Source organism: Trichomycterus rosablanca, chromosome 1 (genome assembly GCF_030014385.1).
Source record: "Trichomycterus rosablanca isolate fTriRos1 chromosome 1, fTriRos1.hap1, whole genome shotgun sequence".
In the NCBI taxonomy this organism is placed as follows: Eukaryota; Metazoa; Chordata; class Actinopteri; order Siluriformes; family Trichomycteridae; genus Trichomycterus; species Trichomycterus rosablanca.
The window spans coordinates 23,120,146-23,146,548 of NC_085988.1; the positions used below are offsets into that span (position 1 = coordinate 23,120,146).

The 26,403-nt window shown below is 36.8% G+C and overlaps 1 protein-coding gene across 1 annotated transcript; it reads right to left on the reverse strand.

Annotated features, from left to right (window-relative positions):
• Window positions 1-11,713, reverse strand: cdx1a (caudal type homeobox 1a). The gene is made up of 3 exons (XM_063000988.1): window positions 11,208-11,713; window positions 2,187-2,335; window positions 1-198 (listed from the first exon to the last, which is right to left on the reverse strand). The coding sequence occupies exons 1-3, from the start codon at window positions 11,632-11,634 to the stop codon at window positions 1-3; spliced, it is 774 nt and encodes a 257-aa protein (XP_062857058.1). The 5' UTR covers window positions 11,635-11,713.
• Between the last annotated feature and the right edge of the window lie 14,690 nt (window positions 11,714-26,403).

The following is a 26,403-nucleotide window of genomic DNA, read 5'->3' on the forward strand; positions in this document are numbered from 1 at the left end:
TTAGTATTCTTCCTTGATAGCGACTGATAATGTGTCAGTCAACAAGCTGTTGCTGGTGCTGGCGACTATAGCAGCATTAGTATGGATGTCAGCAGCGGGTGGAGTGGATGTAGTTGTGGAAGCCTGCTGCGACTGCTGCAACTTCTTCCTGTTGATCTTCCTCTCTTTGGCACGTCTGTTCTGGAACCAGATCTTTACCTGATTAACACATAGAGAAATGGTTTTGGAATTTAATCCTTAGGCATGAGACGGCATGAAGAATTTTTTTAATCTCAGTATAAACAGAGTAAACCTCAATGTATTTATATTACTACTACAAATAAGTGGGAAATACACTACATGATCAAACGTTTGAAGACACCTGACCATATTTCAGTGGGGTCAGATCTCTGTGCAGGCCACTGGGTTTTCCCCATTTGTCAAACAATGCCTTAATGAATGCTTTGGGCACAGTCATAAAGCAAAATGTAGGTTATAAAAGCTTAGCTGTCCTGTTTACTTTTATTGCAGACTTTTTTGCTAAATTGACAGTATTTTATAAATATGACTGTAAATAAAAGCACAATATGCTGCTTTAGTTCACCAGAGCCAAAATTCTACACCATTCACTCAAACTGCTTCTTTCTATGAATGTACTCTGTCATTTTCTTGTACACCACTGGCCTTTTTCATCTGCACAGTACCCTCTAGTACAGTAGGTTTTAGTATAGTATGTGAACCCACATTTAGTAGTCAATTTGTGCTGCCAAATGACCCTTACTGTACCTAAGTATTTATTTTTAAATTTGGTTAATGTTGCTACTGCTATTAGTTTAAATTACAGCAGCATATTTGATCTCAGAATCTGATCACATCATCTTCAGTGAACTTCTACTTTCATGGGTTCCCAACTTTAGCTGGCTAATTAGTATGTTTTTACTGACTTCAAATATTAAGTTTTCCTAGCCAGACTTAACATTAAGCAAAATAAGCCACTGCAAGAAATAATGTATTCTTTTCTATTTACCGATCGGTTAAATACAGGGAATATATATGTAATTTTAGTAATGTATATAGCTCACTTAGTTACTGACACCCTGGTAAACAACATTGAATTAGAAATAGTTGAGTTCACTGATTATTTATTAATTAAATATTTAATCAAATAACATTTATTAAAAGCAAACCCATACATTTTTGTTTACCTAAAGTATTTGTTATTACATCAGAAAGCAATGAACAATAAATACAAATGCATTCAGAGTGTTTATGAACATGTATGTCACTTATGTATGATTATTTATGACTTTCAGTTTTAATTAAGCTAGAAATATTGGGGCCAATTTCCCCAAGCAACTTATTGGCATGGAAAATTGGGAAGGTTCATAATTTATAGCAAGATTAAGAGTGAGGAAATAATGCCAAATGTTTCAGTGAGCTTCTACTTTCACGAGTTCCCATGTGTAATTGAAATTGGACAGTATCACATTAGGTACAGTACAGGTAGTACTAGATTTGAATGCCAACTGTATTGTACTGTAGGATATCCTGCAATGGATAAGGGGCATTAGTGACAAAGATACCAGACTGAAGCAATGTAACAAAAGATGAGTCTAGGACTGAAGTATCAACTTTTGCTTATGCTGTATAAGCAGTTTTTGTAAACAGTGTGACCTCTACTTATTAACATGCTTTTAATGACTAAAATTTTAAGTTGCTATCAAAGTGTTCTTAACTGAACTTAACATGTAGCAAAAGTAGCCACCGCCTTTAGAAGTAGTTTGCATTGAACTATTGTTTTCTCTTCAAGTAAATACAGAAAGAAAAGTTTTGTGGAGTGTGGGTGGATTTTCTCTAGGAGGTCTGGTTTTCTCCCACAAGTCCAAAGACATGCAGTCAGGCTTATAGAAATTTGCCTAAGTGTGAATGTGTGTGTCTGTCTGTGATAGACTGGTGACCTGTGGTGTTTCCTGCCTTTCATCCAATGAATCGGACCCACTGCGACCCTGACTAGGAAAAAGCTGAGGTCAAACAGACAATGAATAAATAAATGTAGTAGCTTTTCCCCCTGTATCTCATTTGAAGCTACAATGTTCTTAATGCTGTGAATATTTAAACACTGGTTATGAGTAAAGCTTGAGCTAACTGATCAATAAAACCTTTGTTTTACAGTTACTTTTTACTAGAACTGGTAAAGGCTCACCCACCTGCCGTTCAGAGAGGTTAAGAGTCACTGCGAGTTCAGCTTTCCTCCTGATGGTGATGTAGCGACTGAAGTGAAACTCCTTCTCCAGCTCCAGACGCTGGTGGTCACTGTACACCACTCTGTATTTGTCTTTTGTCCTGGTCTTTCCTCCTGCAATGGCAAAAGTAAAGTTTATGAAGTACTTTGTTGCATTTAAAATATTCTGGTAGTGTATTTATATGCTTTGATCTTAATACAAACTGCATTTTAAATGTCATTGTCAAATAATTCAGAGTTTTTTTAGTTTTGGCAACTGTATAGGCCTTCCTAAATAAAAGTATCAGTTCTTTGTGAATGATATCACATTGTGATGCATGCTATTTGCTTATGAGACACGTGAATCACAAGACACACAAACTAGTATCTGTGGGCCTGGAAGAGCACAGGTATCTGCCACAATTATTAACTACATCACTCCAATGTCCTGGATCTGATCAGGTTTAATTTGCATAATGTGCAATCCCCCTACATTAACAGACTGTAATATTTTGGTTTCCACCTTCCACCTGCTTGTGGAGCCTTTACATCTTCCAAATACTTTTTTAGATTTTGTTGGGTTTGGGGGGTAAACACAAACCTCAATTCCACACTGTCCAAGCTGGGACAGTATGTAAAATGTACAAGTATATAAAACAGTACAAACTATTTAACAAAATATTGAATGTTTTGCCTAATTTTATTTCTTATTTTTCTTTAATTTTATCAAAGTGCCCTAAAGGCGATTCTGACTCCTGGTGACCATATGAATATTGTTTCTTCAGAACATCCTTTCTTTTGTTCGGATCTTCAGGCTTTTAATGGCGTGTGCTCCGTACTTGTATTCATTAGGGATGTAATTATGCACCACAAGACAATTTGAATCGGTTATTCATTTAAGATGAATCGATATTCACTTTAAACAGGGCACTGGAGATATTCACCTTGCCTGGTTGACGGCACTTCACAAACTTGCCAGGTAGGCGAGTTTCCAGACAAATTTATTTATGTGAAGATACTTTCTTTATTTGTATTATTAATTTATTTATATAATGTTGTTTTAAAATTTCATTTCAGTTTTTTTACACAATAAGCATTTTTTGCCATAGTTTGTACAATAAAAGGGCATTCATTATTTAGATAAATAAAAGATAAGCACGAATACAGTATTTTATTTTTTTAAGAGAAATAATAAAAGGAAACCTTGTCATAAAATTTCATTTTGTTTAAAAAAAATCGAGAAAAAAAATCATATTGTGAACCCAGTATTGTGAATCGTATCGCATAGTGGGTAGAGTGTATCGTTACATCCCTAGTATTCATTCATCTTGATGTTGGCCATTCTCTTTCTCCTTTATATTTTACTGTCTTTTTCAGTGAATTGGTTCTTCTCATAATGTGTCCAAAGAGAGCTCAGTTTGGTTATCAGAGCTTCGAGTGAAAGGTTAGGTTTGAGTAGGTCTATGCTAGCACCAGACTTTAAAGACATCCATATTCTTTCTGTCTCACATTTTATTGTCCAGCTTTCACATTCATAAAGAACCTCAGAGAATGTCAACAGTTCTGATCTTTGTTTGTAGAGACAAATCGTTACATTTGAAGATCTTTTCCAGTTCCTTTATACTTGTTCTTACAAATGCGGGTCTATGTCGTAATTCCTGTTGAATCCTTTGCTGTTAATAATTGATCTAGGTAGGAAAAAGCTGTCCATTACTTTAACATCTTTTCCATCAATGGTAAAGTTAATGGTATTTCCTGTTACAATGACTTTTGTTTTCTTAATGCATACAAACCTTCTTGTTTATTTATTTATTAGGATTTTAACGTCATGTTTTACACTTTGGTTACATTCATGACAGAACAGGTAGTTACACAAGATTCATCAGTTCACAAGTTTAATGTCAAACACAGTCATGGACAATTTTTTATCTCCAATTCACCTCAATTGCATGTTTTTGGACTTTTGGGGCTAGCCGAAGTTCCCGGAGGAAACCTACGCAGACATGGGGGGAACCCCACACAGACCGGCCCACCTGGGGATTGAATGCAGGACTTTATTTTGCTGTGAGGCGACAGTGCTACCCACTGAGCCATCAAAACCTTCTTGGCTCAAAAAGGCACCATACCATGAGAATGCATATAACCGCAATATTAAATATTGTTTTTGTATTGTTTTTATTTCGTATACAATAAAGAGATTATTTACACTGTTATTTTACACAAATTTCCAATATTTTAAGTTAAGTTAGTGTAAGTTAATGTTTATAACTACAGTTCGTATATTTAATGTTAGCTACTAGACTTTAAAAAATAAGCTGGTTGGCTAATCTACATATTTTTTTGTAATTATAAATATATTATAAATAATTATAAAATGCATGTGGGTAATTTTATTTATTTACTTTTATTTCTTGTTCTTTTTTAGGTTTAACCATTCCACAGATTCCATTAAAACAAGTCACATTTTGAGAAGAATCTTATCAAATTTTGTTTGCACTGTGACAAAAAACAGGCCAAAAACAAATATATACACCCAGTGCTTAAGTCGGTTTAGTCACTAATGGAATCGATCTAGCATGTATACCGACCAGACACTGAGGTGATATATTGATATAAGTGTTGCCTGTTAGATAAGGCATGCTATTACCAGCGTGTTAACCTGACCACATAGGCTCAGGTACACAAACACACACTAGCACTGACACGTGTGTGTTTGTGTGTGTTATAAAAACATGTGTGTAGTATGTACTATACACACTGCCTATTCATTCATTAGACACCATTGTGGAGACTAAATGTATGGTTATTAGTAACTGTATACTTATTAATGATATGAGTTGCTTGTGTGAACTTTATATTAAAAGAATGTTCATTCTTCCAAAAAGATACCAGGTTATGACAAACTATAAAAATGAATGTAGTTTTCTTATCAGCATACATTTTGATTTGATTGGAGACATCCATCGTTTCCTGGATGTCTTGCACACACTTGCTATCTCTATTTCTCGTACACACACACACACACACATGCACCCCTGTCGGTGTTATCAGTATTCGTGGGTTCCTTCTGGAGTGGACACAGCAGGGTGCGGCCTGTCATCAGACAGCCTGGCTTCTGCTGTTAGCTTTTCAGAAAATGTTTCACCAGACGACAGGCTGCTAAGCTCAAAGACGCCTTGTGCTTTGACCTAATGATGGATAGAACACTCATCTTGGGCAACTTTGCACTACGTTTGGACGCCCAACTTGTTGACTGTATTACGATACACATGGGTTTTTCTTTTACCCTGAAGTTTCGTGGAAACCCTGACTCACAGCCTTTCAATAATATTACTAACACCATAATAGTGTCCCACGTTTCCCTATTTAATAACAAAAGAATGCTCGCCTTTGCTTATGTATTTACACTCTTATAATAAATGTAGATATTTGTATGTTAAAATTTAGTGTGCTGCATCAAAATGTATAATTTAAAGCAGAAATAGATGACAAAAATCCTTTACATTTGTTTATTGTACAAAACTGAACATATTGATTTGTACCTTAAGGCAGACCTGGGGACACACTACCATGAATTGTTTAACACATTTTCTACTGATCAACTAAATATGCTCTTCACAAACTGCTTTACATTCAATATATACACCGATCAGCCATAACATTAAAACCACCTTCTTGTTTCTACACTCACTGTCCATTTTATCAGCTCCACTTACCATATAGAAGCACTTTGTAGTTCTACAATTACTGACTGTTTGTCTGCATGCTTTGTAACCCCCCCTTCATGCTCTTCTTCAATTGTCAGGACTCTCTACTGACCACTACAGAGCAGGTATTATTTGGGTGTTGGATCATTTTCAGCACTGCAGTGACACTGACATGGTGATGGTATGTTAGTCTGTGTTGTGCTGGTATCAGTGGATAAGACACAGCAGCACTGATGGAGTTTTTAAACACCTCACTATCACTGCTGGACTGAGAATAGTCCACCAACCAAAAATATCCAGCCAACAGCACCCCGTGGGCAGCGTCTTGTGACCACTGAAGAAGGTCTAGAAGATGACCAACTCAAATAGCAGCAATAGATGAGCGATCGTCTCTGACTTTACATCTACAAGGTGGACCAACTAGGTATGAGTGTCTAATAGAGTGGACAGTGAGTGGACACAGTATTTTAAAACTCCAGCAGCGCTGCTGTGTCTGATCTACTCATACCAGCACAACACACACTAACACTCCACCACCATGTCAGTGTCACTGCAGTGCTGAGAATGATCCACCACCTAAAAAAATACCTGCTCTGTGGGGGTCCTGATCATTGAAGAACAGGGTGAAAGCAGGCTAAATAGGTATGTAGAGAAACAGATGGACTACAGTCAGTAATTGTAGAACGAAAAAATTGATTGTATATGGTAAGTGGAGCTGTTAAAATGGACAGTGAGTGTAGAAATAAGGAGGTGGTTTTAATGTTATGGCTGATCAGTGTATTTAAGAAGTTATAATTTAGTACATTCCTTTTTAAGAATGGAGCTAAGTGAATCTATTCTATAAAAGCGATTTTAATTTGAGAATATGTGCCACAAAATGTAAAACAAAATGTCTAACTTGATTGTGACCCAGCATTTGAGGGTAAATTATTCTTTTGTTTGTGAACAGTGATTAATTTAAGTGTTTATACCTGTATAAAGTGATGTGCAGTATGTCAAAAAAGGGCGGTTGTAGCTTAGTGTTTGAGGTACTAGGCTTGTAATCTAAAGGTCGCTGGTTCAAGCCCACCACTGTTGGGCCCTTAAGCAAAACCCTACCCCTCGATTGCTTAGACAATATACTATCACAGTACTGTAAGTCGCTTTGGATAAAAGCATCTGCTAAATGCCAAAAATGTAAATGTAAAAAATATCAGGGCTTACATGTGATGCCACAGACACCTGTAGCCAGGAGTCTAAAAGAACACAACTGGTGTTGCTCTCTGGTTTGGAGAAATAGCATTCTTATCTCCCGTATTGATCAAAATTAGCATTACAAAATACTGGGCATCTACAGGATTAAGTGTACAAAAGATAGTCACCTCCTTCAAACAAGCAGACCTGCTCAATGATGTTTCATGAGTTGCAGTTAAAAAAGATTCAGTAAGTGGCATTATGAGCCTGTGAGGAAGCATGATGTGTTATGCGTAAGAGAAGACTGACTAGGTAAATAGGTGGCTAAATAGGTAAAAAGAAACAAAAAAACTTATGTATTAAAATGTAAAGATATTTTCATAACACACAATGCCATATATGAACTTTACAACGCTGAGGTTTAGCAAATCAGTGTTGGCAAAACAAATGCAACATAAAAATATTTTATACAAAATTTTCTTCTTTTTTTTGTCTTGTAATATCTTAGATATTCAAAATTTAGGTAAAATATAGTATTAAATTCAGTAGCCAATTTTAGTTACTGTAGCACTATGATTTAATTGATTGAATAATTTACTTCATGTAGTTATATCTACAGTTAACTAATTGTCTGAATTATTTTGCTGGCAAGGAATTACACTGAAATGAACTACGCTAATGTTGAGATACTGTAACAGTACATGTGAGTATGTATACAGTGGCAGTTACAGTACGGTCAAGTGCCAACATTCTTAGAGTAGATCTGGCTAACCTTTGTCAGTAAATACTCTTATGAAATGTCAGAAAATGATATGTGTTTATGATATGATTGTGATCTCTTAACTTGTCTTTATAATTACACTTGAACATGTATAACAATGAAAAGAGGTTAAAATAGGTTATAATATGTTGTGTTTAAATCCCAGCAATAATAGGTCAGTAAGTACTATGCTCCAATGCTTATCTACATGCTAATGGCCAGTCTCATAAGTTAACATTAATGTAAAATAAACAACTAAAGAAAAAGCTTTTGTATGTTTCATGCCTCTAGCATTGCTCCTCAATGTTGGGCAAGGAGGCTGAGACTACCTCACAGATATAGAGACCTATTACCTCCCCTGTATGAGTGCCTGGCCAGGTTGATAGCAGCAGCTGAGATTCATTTACATTTTGGCATTTAGTAGACGCTTTTATCCAAAGTGACTTACAGTTGTGACAGTACACAATCTAAGCAATTGAGGGTTAAGGGACTTGCTCAAGGGTCCAACAGAGGCAACCTGGCAGTGGTGAGGCATGAACCAGCAACCTTCTGATTACTGAATCAGTACCTTAACCACTTGGCTACAGCTGCCCCTCAATTTGAGAACTTGAGAGCTTGAGATCTTGGTGGCAATGAACTAGTGCATTAGACCACCGAGTGGCCAACCAGTATTTTTTTGACTACTGGGTTTAACCAGGCATGAGATAAGAAGTTAAATGAGGTAGGAACTCGGCAGAGATACATAGTGAAATTAGTTGAGCTCTGCTGAGATAGTTAGTAAAATTGAGTAGTATTATGCTTTGTGAGTGCACATAGCTGATGTTCCTTTGTCTGGCCATTTTATATGGTTTATATTTACATATATTTACAAGGCTTATTTACTTTATATTCACTGTTTTTCTAGGTAACTTTAGGCCTATGGTAATTCAGGTTTCTGTTCAGGTGTGATCTAGACTGGTCTTGAACAATGTAATTCATTGTACAGTATATCAGTATTACCTTGAATCCTTAGTGCATGTACAAATACCACGAACGGTCAAAATTGTTCTAAGAACTTAATGAAGTCGTTGCTGTTATTGTTGAGTTCAATCATTACGATGTTTTGGATTTAAATACATTTAAATACATTTTTCCATTAAAGAAAAGTGCTATAATTCTAGTTTGTAATATTGTAATATTGCTGTAGGATATGTGATACAATAATATAATCTACGATGGCCATATATTAATGCACAAGTAAAAATGATAGGCTTGCATGCATATGCACTGATGACCCTAATACTAGTGTACAGATTTCTTTACTTTTACTATACAGTAGCCTAATAGCTTAACACTCTGGCTGATGGATAGAAGAAAATAGAGCATGTCAATAAAATGATAAAATACAGTAGTAAAGCCATAGTTGTGCAGTAAATCGGTAACACTTGCTATGTAAGGTCTTAAACATACTTAAAAGATAACCCCATAACAGGTGTTATAAAGTGGGCAATATGGATACTTGAAGTTGTAGTGACACATCCCAGTAGCCTCTAATAAATGAATAAATGCATAAAGAAATAAACCAATCAGGCTAAATAAACTCAAATGTGAATACTTCAGTAACTAATCATTTTAACACAAACATTTTACCAGTAAAATCTGTTCTAACCCACAAACTGAAGCTTCTGCTAGTGCATTTTGTTCTTGCGTGTAGAAAGTGCTTAGATTTTCTACTTCTTTATAATGCTGCTTTTTAATTAATACACCATTAAGTTGTACAATTTTAGTAAGATGCCACTCAATTTAATTGTCACTTAACCTTATTCTCATGTTTTTTTGCTGAAAACCCTCAGTTTATAAGAAAACGGCTCAATAAGCCAAACTGGGACATAAATGCATATATTATATGAGAAGACCGTTTTCTTATCAGCTCATAAACTCTTCACTTCACACTGATATGGTTATAGGAAATATTAAGTAAGGTGCACAGTATATGCTACCTGGTGATTCAAGGTATCATTAATAACAACAGCAAGTAATACAACAGCATTGTTAGAGTTCCTGTGTATGGAGGTAGCAGTTCAATGTAATGGTGTTGTGTAATTGTACTTACTTAAACTTGTCTAAACCCAATAACATGCTGATTTATTTTTCATAATGCTCCACATGAACCCAAATAAAAATTTAACACTGTTGGTGTTAACTCCACATGGCAGAATATATTATGTTTATTCACTGATTACTTTTACCGACCACTTTATCCACCTTTTGCATGGTTTGAGAAGGTGAGAGAGAATTCTTCCAGATAGACTGACCTGAGCTAAGGATTAAACCCAGGTCCACAGAACTTTTGATGCCGTGTGCCACCCACTCTACCAACTGCACCAAATGTAAAATTTTCCACCCTTAATTTCATCGTTGTAACTTTATTGGGAGATTCTTGGATTCCAGATTCTGGTTTATTTTCCAAGATAAAAAAAACAGATGTATATTTTGTTGCTTTTTAAATATGTGCTTAAAATATTCTAAAATAGATTAATTATATATATTCTTTATATTTGGTTCCTTGAAGTGCAAGTTTTAAATTCTGGTTCTTGTGGTAAACATTTCAGTGTTCTATGTGATTCAACACACTGTTACTGACTTAAGCATGGCCTGGTAAATAGCAGCCAGCCCACCTACTGCCATGTACCTGGAAAATGAGGAAAAATACCCTTTTATTACCATAATCAAATTTTGCCCATATATTAATAATGAATAATAAAATAATAAAAAAGGATACAGTATCTAAAATAATGAAACACAAAACTAAAACTAAAAACCATTAAAAAAAACAAAAGCAAACATATTTAATGATTACTAATAAAATAAAATAAAAATACAAATAATATTGATAAAATCCAAAAATTCAACTCATATTAATCATATTCTCATATTAAAGTGAAAACTGCATAGAAATTTGAACTAAATTTTCAAACTGCAAGTAAGTGGGGTATAGTCACATGTTCATCAAATCTGGGACACAAATCCTCTTAATGTTATCACTGTTTCATCATAGTGGCAAAACTGAGATTTTTTGTGCACAAAAATGTGTTGTCATAAATGTCTAAAAATGTTTAAATAAACGAATAAATATTTGTCCTGTTTTTTGAGTCATTGAGACCCCACAACGACAATACTGGAACTATTTAACAAAATATAAATGGTATCAGACTATCTATTAAAAGGCCATTTTTATTTATTTATTCATGTATTTTTGGATTTGTGTCTTGTTCATTATTTATGTGTACATTTTACTTTTTTTTTAATCTATAAACAAGTATATTGATCTGGAATTAGGTGTATATTGTGCCACCTATTGATAATAACTGATGGGTATTGTGCTTACCTGTAGTCGCAGGTAGACCGGTGCGTCTCGCCCACTCGGCGTGGTCCCTCTCTGATAGAGGGGACAGTTGTGGATGAGGTGGACAGTGGGCCCCCGGGACATTCCTCTGATCCTGTGGTACTACCAGCCCGTTGACGTTCCCCGTGTTCACATTTCCCAGATTAGGGAAGGGTGCGTGCGCGGCCCCGTGTCCATACAGTGGCCACTCTTCATGCGCGGGCGCGTAAACCGGGTTCCAAGCTCCAGCGCCGGTCTGCGCTCCAGGGTGGTGCTCGTTCCCCACTGCTGAAACATGCTGGTAGCCTGAGTAGTCCGAGTACGGGGGAGAAGGGTACACATTCTGGTGGCCGTAGCCAAGGTTGACATGTCTGGCGGGGTTGCTGTACATCGCACCACTGTCCCTTTCTAGCAGATAGCTCACGGACATGTTGGCGAGCCGAGAGCCTGGCGCATAATGCTAATGATCGTGCTGTCAGCCTACGCGGAGCAAATCCCAGTTTTACTTTAACTAATCCAGCTCACCTTCCTGCTACAACTCACCTGTCCGATATCCGCACCAGTGACGTAGTGCTGCTATCAGAGAGAGGAGGGGTGCAGTTTATACTACAGTAGCGCAGGGTTTTACAACCGTGCCACACGGACCAACACCTCTGGCCACATGAAGGGGAGTTTATTACAGGCTATTGTCCTCTAGGCACAATGACTAGAGATCACAGATTTTATTCAGAGATTCTCTTGGACAGCAAACGTTCAGCTCTATTCTTTTAACAATAAATCGTGCTACACCACTCGTCTGAATCGTCACATCAAAGTATGCGTATTAAAATGGCATATACTTTGTTAATTAATAAATATTTAAATACATATTTAAATAAAATAAGTCCGCAATTTTGCAAAAAAGACCCATAACTGTGTTACAGATAAAATAACTAATTATTCATGTGGTTAGGGAGCAACAAAAAATAAGCCATTCATAATTTAGAATGATAAAATAGTTATTATTTATAGTGGTTTTTTATTTATTTAAATGCTCTATAATAATAATAATAATAATAATAATAATAATATTTTGGTTCAATAAAAAGAAAAAAAGAAAAACAAATGTCACACAAAAAGGCAATGCACCTTTATTTTTAAATACTGGTTTCTAAAAGCTGCAAATAAGATGTTTTTTTTTTTTACTCTAGTCTATTTTATTCTTCATTTAATTATGAACAAGAATAACTACATTTCTAACATTAATAATAATAATAATAATAATGCTCTATAATAATAATAATAATAGTAGTAGTAGTAGTAGTAATAATACAATTTTGATTCAAAAAAATTGAAAAAGAAAAACAAATGTCACACAAAAAGGCAATGTCCCTTTTATTTGTAGATACTGATTTCTAAACGCTGCAAATAAGATTAATTAATTAATTAGTATAACTATATTTCTAATCATAATAATAATTATTATTATTATATTTGACACAAAAATAGCAAGTTTTATGCAGGCTACTTCTAATACAAATGACATTTAAAAAAATAAATGATATAAATGCTGTAAATGAGATGGTATTTTTTCTATTTTATTCTTTATTTAATTATTAATTAGAATAACTATATTTCTAATAATAATAATTATTATTATTATTGTTTTATTATTATATTTGACAAAAAATAGCAAGTTTTATGCAGGCTACTTCTAATACAAATGACATTTAAAAAAATAAATGCTGCAAATGAGGCTGTGATATTATCCTTTTATTTTATTATTTGCGGAAAGTGCTGTATAAAACATTTAAGTGACATGATTGTTATAATTTTGATGATTTTCATGATTATTGTCACTACAAAGGCAATGTATATCTTGACAACTTGGCTTAATCGCTTTCCTAACATTCTAAATAGTATGTAGTGCTCCACAGTTTTGACACACTGTCTGACATACTAATTCGTGTGCTAGTATGCGGACTGGGATTCAGGCTGTGTTTTATAGGAAGCAGAACTACAGTAGGTTGTATTATTCAGCAGTCAGTCAGGAGGTTCCCACAGAAACCAGGTCGGTCAGTCGCTGAAGTGTGTCCGCCCTTTTGTCTTTCATTTCCAGTTTGTAGCACTTCAAAGCCTTGTCTCAGACATGTCGCGGTGCTGACAGGACCGAGCTGAGAGGAGCCTTGGTCATGTCACATTCTTCATGACGCCACTTATTTACATCGGAAAGCGCGCGCGCATATCAAAGCGCGCACATCAAAGCCCGGGCAATAAAGTGGTACAAATTGGGCCGGTGGGGTGTTCACACACGTGGAGACTGAAACCCCGCCGACTGTATGTAAATGCTCTGATCACGGAACCCACGCTCTCTCTGACTCTTTCTGTCTGTCCCTGTTTTTCTCTCATTTTCACACACACTCTCACACATCAGATTTATTTTGCTCCTTATTTGTGGGATGTTAATGACAGAAGTTTAGAGAAGAGTTCTAATATCAGTCAGAATGAGCTGTCAGCTCTAATTTGAACTAACACAATGATACAAAACCTAAACATTCTTCCTAAACATTTGATTGTGGTGGTGGAGATATCTTTCTAACACATCAGTCTAAAATCATCCACAGGGTATTAATTTAGCTTAAAACAATGACTGTGGAAGTCATACTATAGGATGTACAATGAGTATACACCCATCAAACAATTTAAGTATCCATTCTGCTTGTGTATGGATGCATTGTCATCCAAAAAGAGACCACTTCCATCAGGACAGACATGCTCATGCAGGTAATCAGTCAGAATAGTGTTGAATTGATTTGCAGTGCCCATTTCCTTTAAGAGTAGTCAAGTCAAGTCAGATTTATTTATATAGTGCTTTTTACAATAGACATTGTCCCAAAGCAACTTTACAAAATCCAGGACCAACATATACAAACACCTCTGTTGAGCAAGCCGAGGGCGACTGTGGCAAGGAAAAACTCCCTTAAAATTACAGGAAGAAACCTTGAGAGGAATCAGACTCAGCAGGAACCATCCTTCTTGGGTAGTCTGGAGGATACTTTAAAGAAATAGGATTTACACAAATTATACCAACTCAGAATTAAAATGAACTAAAAGTTATAACTAGCAATAAATAAATAAATAATAATAGAGTTATTATTCAGTCCAGTCTGCAATAAAGTCTGTAGTGAGTTCTTGACATTCTTGGTGAAAACACACCAGGTACCGTCACATCCGGCAGGAGCAGCATTGTTGGCACGGGAGTCTCGACTTCATTCCTTAACCTCGGGCGGGTAAACAGGTTTGCACGTCCATCTCAGTTGCACGTGTCCAACAAGTTTTCCCCACTCAGTGACCCACCCGCTGAGAAGCGCTATTTTAAGATAAACAAAATAAAACAGTATAAATCTAGACACTCTGTATTAATTACAAGCGCAAGATTAACTTTTAAGTTATACTTACTTTTAAGTTATTTAGCTAACGGCTACCAACAACTAGTTACAGTTACAGCGTGCGCACCACCGGAAACCACCGGAAACGGAGGACAAGTGGACCCCAGCTCTGCCAGCAAAATGCCCACTGTAGGGCTCAAGCATTTACACATGTACCATTTTCTTGAAGCATACTACATGTTCCTTTCTTCTTTGTAACTGAAACTCCTGCCATCTGAACTCTTTTCTATAAAATAAGTCACTTAGAACATTTAGTACTGCTATATTATTCCAAAACCTTGATATACTTCTTGTAAATAGACACACATTTAGAATTTGATGCCTGTAACACAGTCAATAAATTTGGGACTGAAGCAAAGCAAGAAATAAATGTTTGAATAATATTTAAGTTACAATAAGCAGGAAAGCTGGTAATAGGTGAGGGAATCATGATCAGGTGTAAAAGGAGGATCAACCAGCAATGGTGGGTTTGGCTCACCACTTTGTGCCAAACTTCAGGAGAGAATTGCCAATCAGTTCCAAAAGAACATTTCTTAATGCAAGATTGCAAATAATTTAGTCTTTCACCATTATAATATTGTAAAAATCAGCCTGTGTGGGGCAAAGTAGGAAACAACTGCTGAATGTTTATGACCTTTGAGCTCGAAGGCAGCACTGCATGAGAAACCATCATGCTACTGTGATAAATATTGCCACGAGCTTAGGAATACTTCAGAAAACTAATGTCACTTAACAAAGTCTGCTGATGCATCAAGAAATGCAACCTGACACACTATTAAACAAAGAGAAGGCTGTACATCAGTCCCATGCAGAAAGACCTCAGAATTCTCTGGACCCAGGCTTCATCTCAGATGGTCCAAAAGACAGTGGAAAATGTGCTGTGGTCAGATGAGTGCATGATTTAGCTTGCTTTTGGGAAAAAACAAAAATAAAAAGGAACATCCAGACTGTTATCAGTGAAAGCTCCAAAAGCCAATATCTGTCAAGGTATGGGGGTGCATTAGTGCCCATGGCATGGGTGACAGCATATGTGTGAAGGCACCATTGCCACAAAGGTATATATTGGGATATATATGGGCATATATTTTAGAAAGACACATGCTCCTACTAGGGCAAGGTCTTTTCCTGGATAGTCCATGATTATGTCAGCAAGACAATGCCATGCCCCATTCTGTACACACTACAACAGCATGTCTTTGTAAACACAGAATGCAAGTACTTGACTGGCCTGCCTGTAGTCCAGATCTGTCTCCTATTAAAAGTGTATATTGCAGCATAAAGAAGAGAATCCGATGACGACACACTGTGGACTGTTAAGCAGGTAAAGTCTTGTATCAACCAAAAGTGGAAAAAAATGTTTCCAAAAACATTAAAATGTCTTAATGCCAAATTTGATAAAACACAGAAGTAAACATGCCTCTGTCCCAAGTTTGGAGTGTGTCGCAGACATCAAATCCTAAATGTATTTATATTTTCAAAATACAATATAGTCAATCAGTAAAAGCATCAGAAAAGCATCTTTCTGCTTGTTGTCAGATAAATAAATATTTAAAAAAAAATTAACTTTGCACTTCATTTTATAAATTGTATAAATGTAAACTAAATGTATAATTTTTGAGTTCATCAGTGTTGTCAGTCCAGTTATGTCTGTACCTCAGATTTATTAGGCACCTGTAAAGCTTAAAGTGGTGTGAAAAGATCAGCAGGATGCCGTCCTTGTTGGTTTGTCCTACAGGGAAGAGCAAAGACTGCTAGTCTGGAAGTGCCTAGGGATCCCCCAGGAGGAGTTTAATTCTGTGGCTGGGAATGAAGAAGTCAGGGCTAATCTTAGCCTGCTGCCACCACGACCCTAACTAGGAGAAGCAATAGAAGATAAGATGAGATTAACACATCACAAATTCTTCTTTTTATTGTGTTTTACAAAACATCCAAAGTTTCTTATTAAAATAATAACATTGTAGAGGAATGTCTACACAGCTGGTATTGGATGCACCACTCTATAGCACTACAGTAGCCCACTGTAGGTCATGCACACACTAAAATAAGGGAGGACTGATCAGTAGTGAACAGCGTCAGACAGGCTACTGTTAATAACTCTGTATTGACAGTGTGCACTTTATATGGCAGTTGTCCCTGATAAAACAGCCAATATGCTGTATTTATAGTGGATTTGGAAAGTATTCAGATTCCTGAGTTTTTGCACAAATTGTTATGCTGTGGATTTGATTTTAAATAGATACACAGTGCTGTGGAAAAGCATTTACCTCCAGCCAGTTTCTTCTTGCTCATTTAAACGTTTCAAATTGTCCAAATATTTTAATATATTTTAATATAATATGAAGATTAATTCAAAACCTTTATCACCCATGTGAAAAGTAAATGCTCACCTAAACCTAGTAACTGGTTGTGCCACCCTTGGCAACTGCAATTTGACTCTCCCATGGATGCCATTTTTGCCTGCAGTGAGGCCTGTGGTTCTTTAGATGTTTATCTGTTAATCTTCTTTTATGACCTAATGTATGAGTTGCTGATGCATTCTTGGTTATATTTTGGTAGGCTGGACACTCCTGAAAAGGTTCACCTCTGTTTCAAGTTTTCTCCATTTGGGATAATGGCTCTCACTGTGGTTTGCTGGAGTCCTAGAGCCTTAGCAATAGCTTTTTTTAACCCTTAAGGACTGATAGATTTTAGTAATTTGTGTCACATCTGTTTATGAATCGCTTTAAAAAGTGGCATATTGTGCTGATTAAAACCTTTTTTAGAGTCAGGTTCTATTTCAGTAATGTTTAGATTCAACAGATCTGGCAGTAATCATGCCCACAGCTAGTGCAGCTAATGAAATTGAATTGTCAATAGAACTTGGTTAATTGGATAATTTGGGTGGCATGGTGGCTAAGTGGGTAGCACTGTCGCCTCACAGCAAGAAAGTCCTGGGTTCGATCCCCAGGTGGGGCGGTCCGGGTTCTTTCTGTGTGGAGTTTGCATGTTCTCCATGTGTCTGTGTGGGTTTCCTCCGGGAGCTCCGGTTTCCTCCCACAGTCCAAAGACATGCAAGTGAGGTGAACTGAAAATACAAAATTGTCCATGACTGTGTCCATTAAACTTGTGAACTGATGAATCTTGTGTAATGAGTAACTACTGTTTTGTGCAAAACATGACGTTAAAGTCCTAGCAAATAAATTGGATAATTTAGTAGCTAGGGGGGTGATTACTTTTTTCCACATATGGCAAATAATTTATTTTTCATGTATTTTATCGTAATCAACAATGTTGTACTGGTCAGGGTCCAGTTGCACTAAGAAACACTGGGCGCAGATAGGAATACCCTGGACAAGGGACCAGTCCATCATAAATAAATAAATAAAAAAAAAAAATCATTATTTAAAAATTAATTTTGTGTTTACTTAAGTTATATTTATCTAATATAAAAGCAGTTTGATCATGTGAAAGTGTGACAAATTGGAAAGGGTGCAAGTACTTTTTCCTTGCACTGTAACTGTAATTTTTACTCACAAATCTACACTTAAACACATATGCTTGCCATCCAAACTGACAGATTTTGAAAGGATCTGACATGAAGAATTGAATAAACTGCCCAAATTTAGGTGTGCAAAAACATTGAGAAGTAGCCAAGAAAACTTGCAGTCTGCAACAGACTTGTAATTTTAATGCACTTATATTTTTACGTTTTCATTTTTTCAAATTAAATCCACAACACAATAAAGTGTGCAAAAAGTGGGTGGGTCTGAAAACACTTTTGAATCCACTGTTCAAGGTAGCACTTTATAAATTGGCAACTAAGTCCAGTAATGTCTGTACCTCACATTTATCAGACACCTGTGAAGCTTAAAGTGGGGTGCTCAGCAGGAGCTTTCCACACAGTAAATTTCAGCAGCAAACTGGTTGGTTCTCAGTGCAGCTATTTCAGCCATGTTTTACAGAGCAGACTCAAGACTGCTAGTCTGGAAGTGCCAAGGGATTCCCCAGGAGGGGTTTAATTCTTTGGCTGGGAATGAAGACATCAGGGCTAATCTTAGAAGATAAAATGAGATACTGCAATTTTGAATATACAGCAGAATTAGTGATTTCTAAGCTGTCATTGACAGGTATTTTAATGAAAAGCATGATTTTTTGTAAATATAAGCTAATTCCTTATTTAAATACTTAAACATATTCAAGTTAAGACAGGGCACTTGGAAGTTTGTAAAGGAGAAACATTTATATAAGGCTTAGTTGGTATAAGCAAGGATGGGTCAAGGTTTAGCACCGTGAATGAATATAACTATGTGGGCTTGGAAATACTTTGAGAAACTCTGGTCAGTAAACATAGTTTGTTGTGGCATCTATAAATATTCGTTAAAATTCTTGCATATTTGTGAAGCTACCATTAATTAATTTCCCGGCCTGTATAACACATGTATAATGAAGCGTGACTTGGTGTAGTTGGAGCGTGCAGGTGCTAGACTGGCTTGCGTGTAGTTCCGACCTGTTTCTTATTAAAAATGTGTGGCACATTATTATATACATATATATATATATATTTCTCCCATTTTCTCCCAATTAAGCGTAGTCAATTTGTCTTCCACTGCTGGGGATCCCCAATTTTTTTGCAGTTGACATGGGTATATTGCTGCTCACGCCTCCTCCTACCCGTGCGCAGCCCTTGACGGAACCCTTTTCCACTTATGCCCTCTGCACAGGCGCCTCTATCCACCAGTCAGGGTCCTTACACAGCGTTTGAAAACCCCACCCACATATTCCAGTTATCCCTCCCTGCAGACACTGCCAATTATGCCCGCTAGATGGTGCCCAGCCGTCCGGTGGCAATGCCGAGTTTCGAACTGAGGAGTTCAGAATCTCGGCGCTGGTGTGCTAGCGGAATATCCCTCTGCGCCACATTATTATGTTTAATATAGGACATCAAAGACCCTGGACTGTTAAACAGCTTAATTATCATATTAATCAAAATAATTTCATTTTCACAACTCCCAATTTATAGAACATTGCTAAAATGATGATTTAACACAGTGGTAAACATGACCGTGGCCCGACTATTTTGGAATAAAATTGATTAGTTGAAACAATACATATCTTGTCTTTGAACTGATTTTTTTTTTAAATACAGGTTTTAAATGATTTGCAAATAACTGATGTCTCTTTTTATTGAAAGTTTTTACTACTAGTGTTTGGAATTTGGTCAGCACAAATGCATAAGCAAATCTTAAACAAAAATACAACGATGGTTTCATAAGGTTTCAAACTAATAATATAAATAAATATTAAAACTAAGGTTTAATCAAACATTAAAATATTATAACTTTAAAATTAATAAACAAAATAAATACAACTAAATCTTAAAAGTAAAACTTAAACTACATAGAAACATACACAAAAAAGAACTAATGAAAATAGCTAGAGTGGGGGCTGCACATTAACATGAGTCCTGTAACAAGTTTTGCATGTTTGCGCTGTGTTTTCAGGTGACACTGGTCCCACCGCAATCCTAACCAGGATGAAACAATTAATAAAAATAAATGACCAAAATTTTAGAACCGTAATATAGCCCTGTTGCACAAATACACATACAGTATTTCCAATTTGTAAAAACATCTGTACATTCTAGCATTTTCTAACATTTATCTATTTTTACCTGTCATTTGTGTAGTACGTTAATAAGTTTGACCACTAGTGGGCGGTAGATGGCTAACATTTTAAAACCATATAGTGCATTTATTTATAATAGTAAAGGCCAGAGTAAACCAGCAAAAACGATCAAAAAACGTTTGTGGTTGTTCTGTATTCATCATCATCAAAATCCAAGCACTGTCAGGAACTGAATGGGCCCCATTCAAGGATATCCAAATGGGCTTCACCACCCCAGACCAAAGACCATGCCAACTCTGAAAATATCACACTGTACAAACATACCTATAACATAAAGCATACTGTGGATTTCACTATTTGATGCAAGACTGAAACCTTCTGTAATAAAAATGCTAAAGGCCACTTTTACATTTACAATGTAATTTTAAGGGTACGTTTTTGTGTGTGGTGGTTTCCTGGTGTAACCGGGCATACCATGACCCTGACCATAAGGATAAAGCAGTTGATGAAAGTAAAATTATTATTATTATTAATATTTCGTTATAATTCCATTTTAGCAGAGCCAATAGCAGTACCATGTTGTTGTTGTCCCCCTTTTTCTTTTTCTTCTTCTTATTACAACTACTTAATTTTGCTATTAATAGTAGTTAAATAAGAGAGACACACAGACAGACAGAGAGACAGACAGATGACATCTATCTATTCTTTCTATTCAGACAGATAGATGAATAGATAGGATAGATAGGACAAATTAGTCCACCTTCTCACCCAGAACACAAACAGAGGTATGCAAGGAAGTAGACCTCCAAAAGACCACTTATTGTCTCCAGTGTGTAGGACCTCTCCATTTCTCAGAGATTGAACAGATGCTGATGGACTCCACAAAACTGGTCGACAATGGTCTTAAGAACCTACAGTTTTATGCTCTCTTGTCCCACAGCCTTGCCCTGGGGAAACTGTCTTTTCTGTCTGCAGTGTGTGTGATGTGTTAGTACAGTCAGTGATGGATTGCAGGGAAGGTCTAGATAGTTTTGATCCATGGGTGTTAATAGCAGAATTAGAAGGGAGGAGGAAGGGCAGCTGTAAATCCTGCAGTTACGTTTACATTACACTTTCCACATTTAGCAGACGCTTTTTATCCATAGTGACTCACAGTTGTGACAGTATACAATCTAAGCAACTGTGGGTTAAGGACCTTGCTCAAGGGCCCAACAGAGGCAACCTGGCAGTAGTGGGGCTTGAACCGGCAACCTTCTGATTACTGATCCAGTACTTTAATCACTAGGCTACAGCTGCCAGGTACGTGTGGCATTGTACAGAGTGCGGGCAACATACACTCTGGTCATAGGTCTGGTGCTATACCTGTTAAAGGAATCAGGTTCAGCTCATTTGCCCAATACATATCCTCCTATGATGACCCACTGCTGGTTTTAAAGCAAGTGGTCTGTTCATGCCACTCCACACATACCTGGCATTATTCTCTCTGATTTCTCTAAAATAAAGGTTCTTGCTTTCCCTTATCTTTAGTTGCAGTTCTCTCTGTATCTGCTTCAGTTCCTCCTTATCTCTTTTCTTCTTCTTCAGAATATTAATTAATGTAATATACCTAGCTAAAAGAATGCCCATGTTTTTGCCTCTCACCTGCACTGAAGAGGCAAAAAATTAAGGATCATGGTTAATGAATTGTAGCTGGAGGCAGTATTTGGGGTTACCTCAAAAGAGGATCTAGGAGTCTGAAGGGACTGGAGCGATTCTCTATAGCAGGGAACCTGGCTCTTGTTTTCTTTACTCTACAGTATATTATTCAGTCTAATCAGGCATTATAAGAGAAGACTGTGCTGTTATGTTAATAACTGTATATGGTGCATATAGTTGTGACACATCTGGTTTTGTAATTTTTACTGAAATATTTTTTATTTAACTAAAATACAATTACTTCAAATGATTTGTATTTAAAAAAAAAACAGAATGTCAATAATTACTAAGCTAAGTGTTTGTTTTCTGTAGGTTTGGATGATTAAAAGAGGATGTTCCAGTTCACTAACAGAACGGCATTGGTAAGTTTATTTATTTATTCATTAGGATTTTAACATCATGTTTACACACTGTAGGTAAATTCATGACAGAAACGGTAGTTACTCGTTACACAAGATTCATCAGTTCACAAGTTTCATCTCAAACATGGACAATTTCGTATCTCCAATTCATGTCTTTGGACTGTGGGAGGAAACTGGAGCTCCTGGAGGAAACCCATGCAGACATGGGGAGAAAATGCAAACTCCACACAGAAAGGACCGGGACCGCCCACCTGGGGAGTGAACCCAGGACCTTCTTGCTCTGAGGTGACAGTGGTACCCACCGAGCCACTGTGCCACCAACATTGGTAAGTAAAGTGTGTGGCTGTTTTTTGGTCATCTGTGATAATACTTTAGTGCCACTAAAAAATATGATTTATAGTGTTAAACCAAAAGTGACAGGGTTTCCCTACTAAATTATAGTTCTTGCCCGTGTTTTTCCTCCTAAAAAAAATTATAGGCATACATTCTAGACATAACTTTGCAAATGTTAAATGCAATATGTAAACCACTTTTTACTAAATATCTAAAAAAACACAAACCAGTATTTGTAACTGTAACTTTTGATCAGTAAATATACACTGATCAGCCATAACATTAAAACCACCTCCTTGTTTCTACACTCACTGTCCATTTTATCAGCTCCACTTACCATATAGAAGCACTTTGTAGTTCTACAATTACTGACTGTAGTCCATCTGTTACTCTGCATGCTTTTTTTACCTGCTTTCACCCTGTTCTTCAATGGTCAGGACCCCCACAGGATCACTACAGAGCAGGTATTATTTAGGTGGTGAATGATTCTCAGCACTGCAGTGACACTGACATGGTGGTGGTGTGTTAGTGTGTGTTGTGCTGGTATGAGTGGATCAGACACATCAGCGCTGCTGGAGTTTTTAAACACCTCACTGTCACTGCTGGACTGAGAATAGTACACCAACCAAAAACATCCAGCCAACAGAGCCTCGTGGGCAGCGTCCTGTGACCACTGATAAAGGTCTAGAAGATGACCAGCAATAGATGAAGGATTGTCTCTGACTGTACATCTACAAGGTGGACCAACTAGGTGAGAGTGTCTAATAGAGTGGACACAGCTGTGTCTGATCCACTCATACCAGCACAACACACACTAACACACCACCATGTCAGTGTCACTGAAGTGCTGAGAATGATCCACCACCCAAATAATACCTGCTCTGTAGTGGTCCTGGGAGAGTCCTGACCATTGAAGAACAGCATGAAAGGGGGATAACAAAGCAAGCAGAAAAATAGATGGACTACAGTAATTGTAGAACTACAAAGTGCTTCTATATGGTAAGTGGAGCTGATAAAATGGACAGTGAGTGTAGAAACAAGGAGGTGGTTTTGATGTTATGGCTGATCAGTGTATATAACACCAAACAGCTAGATTAAGTCATATAAATTTTGGTAGCTATCCTTCTCCTAATGCAGTGCTGATTGTATGATTTTTAAGCATAGGTGTGTGACCATAAATACTTACATGCACTTCAACAGTAGGGGACAGTACACACCTTTCAAAACCTGACAGGAAACGTTTAAATAGATGATGGGTTGAGCCTTAATGCTCATTTTATTAATCCCTGGTGAGAAGCATGTACTTTTCTGTGTTCACAAATAGTACAATATATTTTAACAGGGTAAAATATTTAAAATGTAATGATAAAACGTAAAACAAATACAAACCCTGCTAGCATTAAAACCACAGCATTTAGATATCTATACAAAGACCTGAGGTAAATTGTGCTATAAAATAATTTTGAGATCTATAGCTCGAGAGAGTTAAAAACAAAGTAGCCAAACACAGAGTAAATGAGGGATGGGCAAGTAAAAAACCAGTACCAACTGGCAGACTTGAAATGGAAACTTCTGGTGAAAAACAGTGACATGTGAAAGAATCATTACATAACATTAAGAGTCCTGCCTCTCTGTTTCTTGTTTCTAAAACGAGACCTGGAAATTAAAGTCTGCAGACTGCTTTTTTAAGCCATTGTCCTTATGCTGAGTTTCACTTTGTCAAGCACATTGGTTTGCGTAAACCAGTGTTGTTAAAACCAGTTTGTAATGGTTTTAATAATGTATGTTTCTGGAATGACATCTCAACCCCTTAAATTTTTTTTTTTTTTAGAATTTTCTTTAGAAATTTTTGAAACTGTATTATATTAAACCTCATTAAAAAAAAAGACTTGATACTGTTCTGAGAGCATTCACATATTTATTCACTTCCTTTACCACATCCAGTGTTTCCTGTCTGAGACATCAGAATTACAGCATGTCCTCCAGCAAGTCTCCTCAGTCCAGGACATCTCTGCCAGCTGTTCCAGACTGCTACAAAAATAATGAATTTAACTGCAAAGACTATAAAAGCTGAAATTTTCCATGCAGCCGTCTGTTTTGGAAACTGAACCAGCCTCGTACATCTGACCAGAGCTTTAATTATAGGACAAGTTGTTTCAGCAGTTGTAGATCTATTGGAAATGGATTTACCTGAACTACTTTATAAGTAGAGTTATGGCTGCCATGCTTATGTTCACGTGACAGCTGTGCAGGGCTTTAGTTTCGTACATCTGCTTGTGCGATTCTACCCACAAACTCTTTAAAAAGAACTCATGGAGCAGTAGTTCATCATAAAGAGAAACATTTCCCTGCTTCAGACTTTAAATGTACTTTCATAGGTTGGGTCAACTCAGAAGGGTGTGCCTATACTGGACAGGATTACTTTACGTGTGGGAGAGCGCTTGGCCTGCGAGAGTGTAAACAGTGAACGATGCATTTCCAGTGAGGGTTGGTAAACACAGCTAATGTGTTTGTGGCTCCAGTGTGTATTGGCTAATGAGTTTTGTAATGAGGTTCTGTGGGTCTGAGTGTTTTAATGGACTTATCAGAAACACAACACTGTTTAGATTCATCTGCTGATATACAGACTATACAGGAATTTTACATGGCCAATTAGGGCAAGAATATTCAACACATGGCTATTTCATAATTACATGCCGTGCTTACATGCCATGCTAATGTGATATGAGATACCAATACCAATCTTTACAAATAGTACAATGTTCTTAATCCTCAGGGGTCATACAACATTTCATACAGAATCAATGTGTTTAGAATTAAGCATCTACTGTTGGTTAGCTGCCTTAATTATAAAGGACATGCAGTTCCACTGCATCACTGGTAGATGGTGCTATTTTGTACCTGCTTGGTCCTTTTCTGTGCGGTGTCATCTGCCAGTAAAGCCAAAGACTTGCAAAAGACTTACATTTTCACATCCACCTAGATGACATTATATATAAGCAAATGCAAAGATCTGTCTGAAATAAAAATACTGTATACTAATGTACTATTTTTTACACAGTCTTAGAATTAATTACATTTAATAATTATTAATGCAGTGGTGCCTTGTAACTCGAAGTCCCCTAAATTGTAAATCTTTAAAACTCAATGCACTTAGTGGAGAAATTTGTACACTTGGCTTGAGCGGTGCAGTAAAACGTCATCAAAGTGTGCATATGAAACGGAATTGTATGGAATAACTTTAAATCCACCATGAAAGTGTCCACATGTGTATGTGTTAGCTGTATTTTCCTCCTTTTTCACTTTTAAACTTGTGTTATAGCTCAGGGTGCTGAGAAATGGTGAGAATCAGCTTTTCCGAGAGTCTACAACGTTTATCGTAAAAAAAGCTTAATGTGACAACGTATTAAAAAGAACGACACAAGAACACTGAGCTGAGCGTCTCTGGGGGTGAGTGGAGCTGTGGGCAGGTCTGGACGCTGAGCTTCTGCAAGATGATTGGAGAATCAGTCGAAAGGCTGAATCCCGTTTTGATTGACCGCTATTTTGAGATAGCTCACCTTCACTTAATCACTGGGAGCTTCAGTCCCATCGCGGATTTTGCGAGTGAACTGCAACCCATTTCAGGCCATTTTCTTGAAAAGGAACAGAGGGCAGAATTTATGTATAAATAAATTGACAAATTTTATGATGTAAACCGACAATGAGCTTCCCCTCTTTGAAAGACCAGCAGCCGCCACTGGAATGGAGGTATATTAACAAATGAAATAAAGTTGA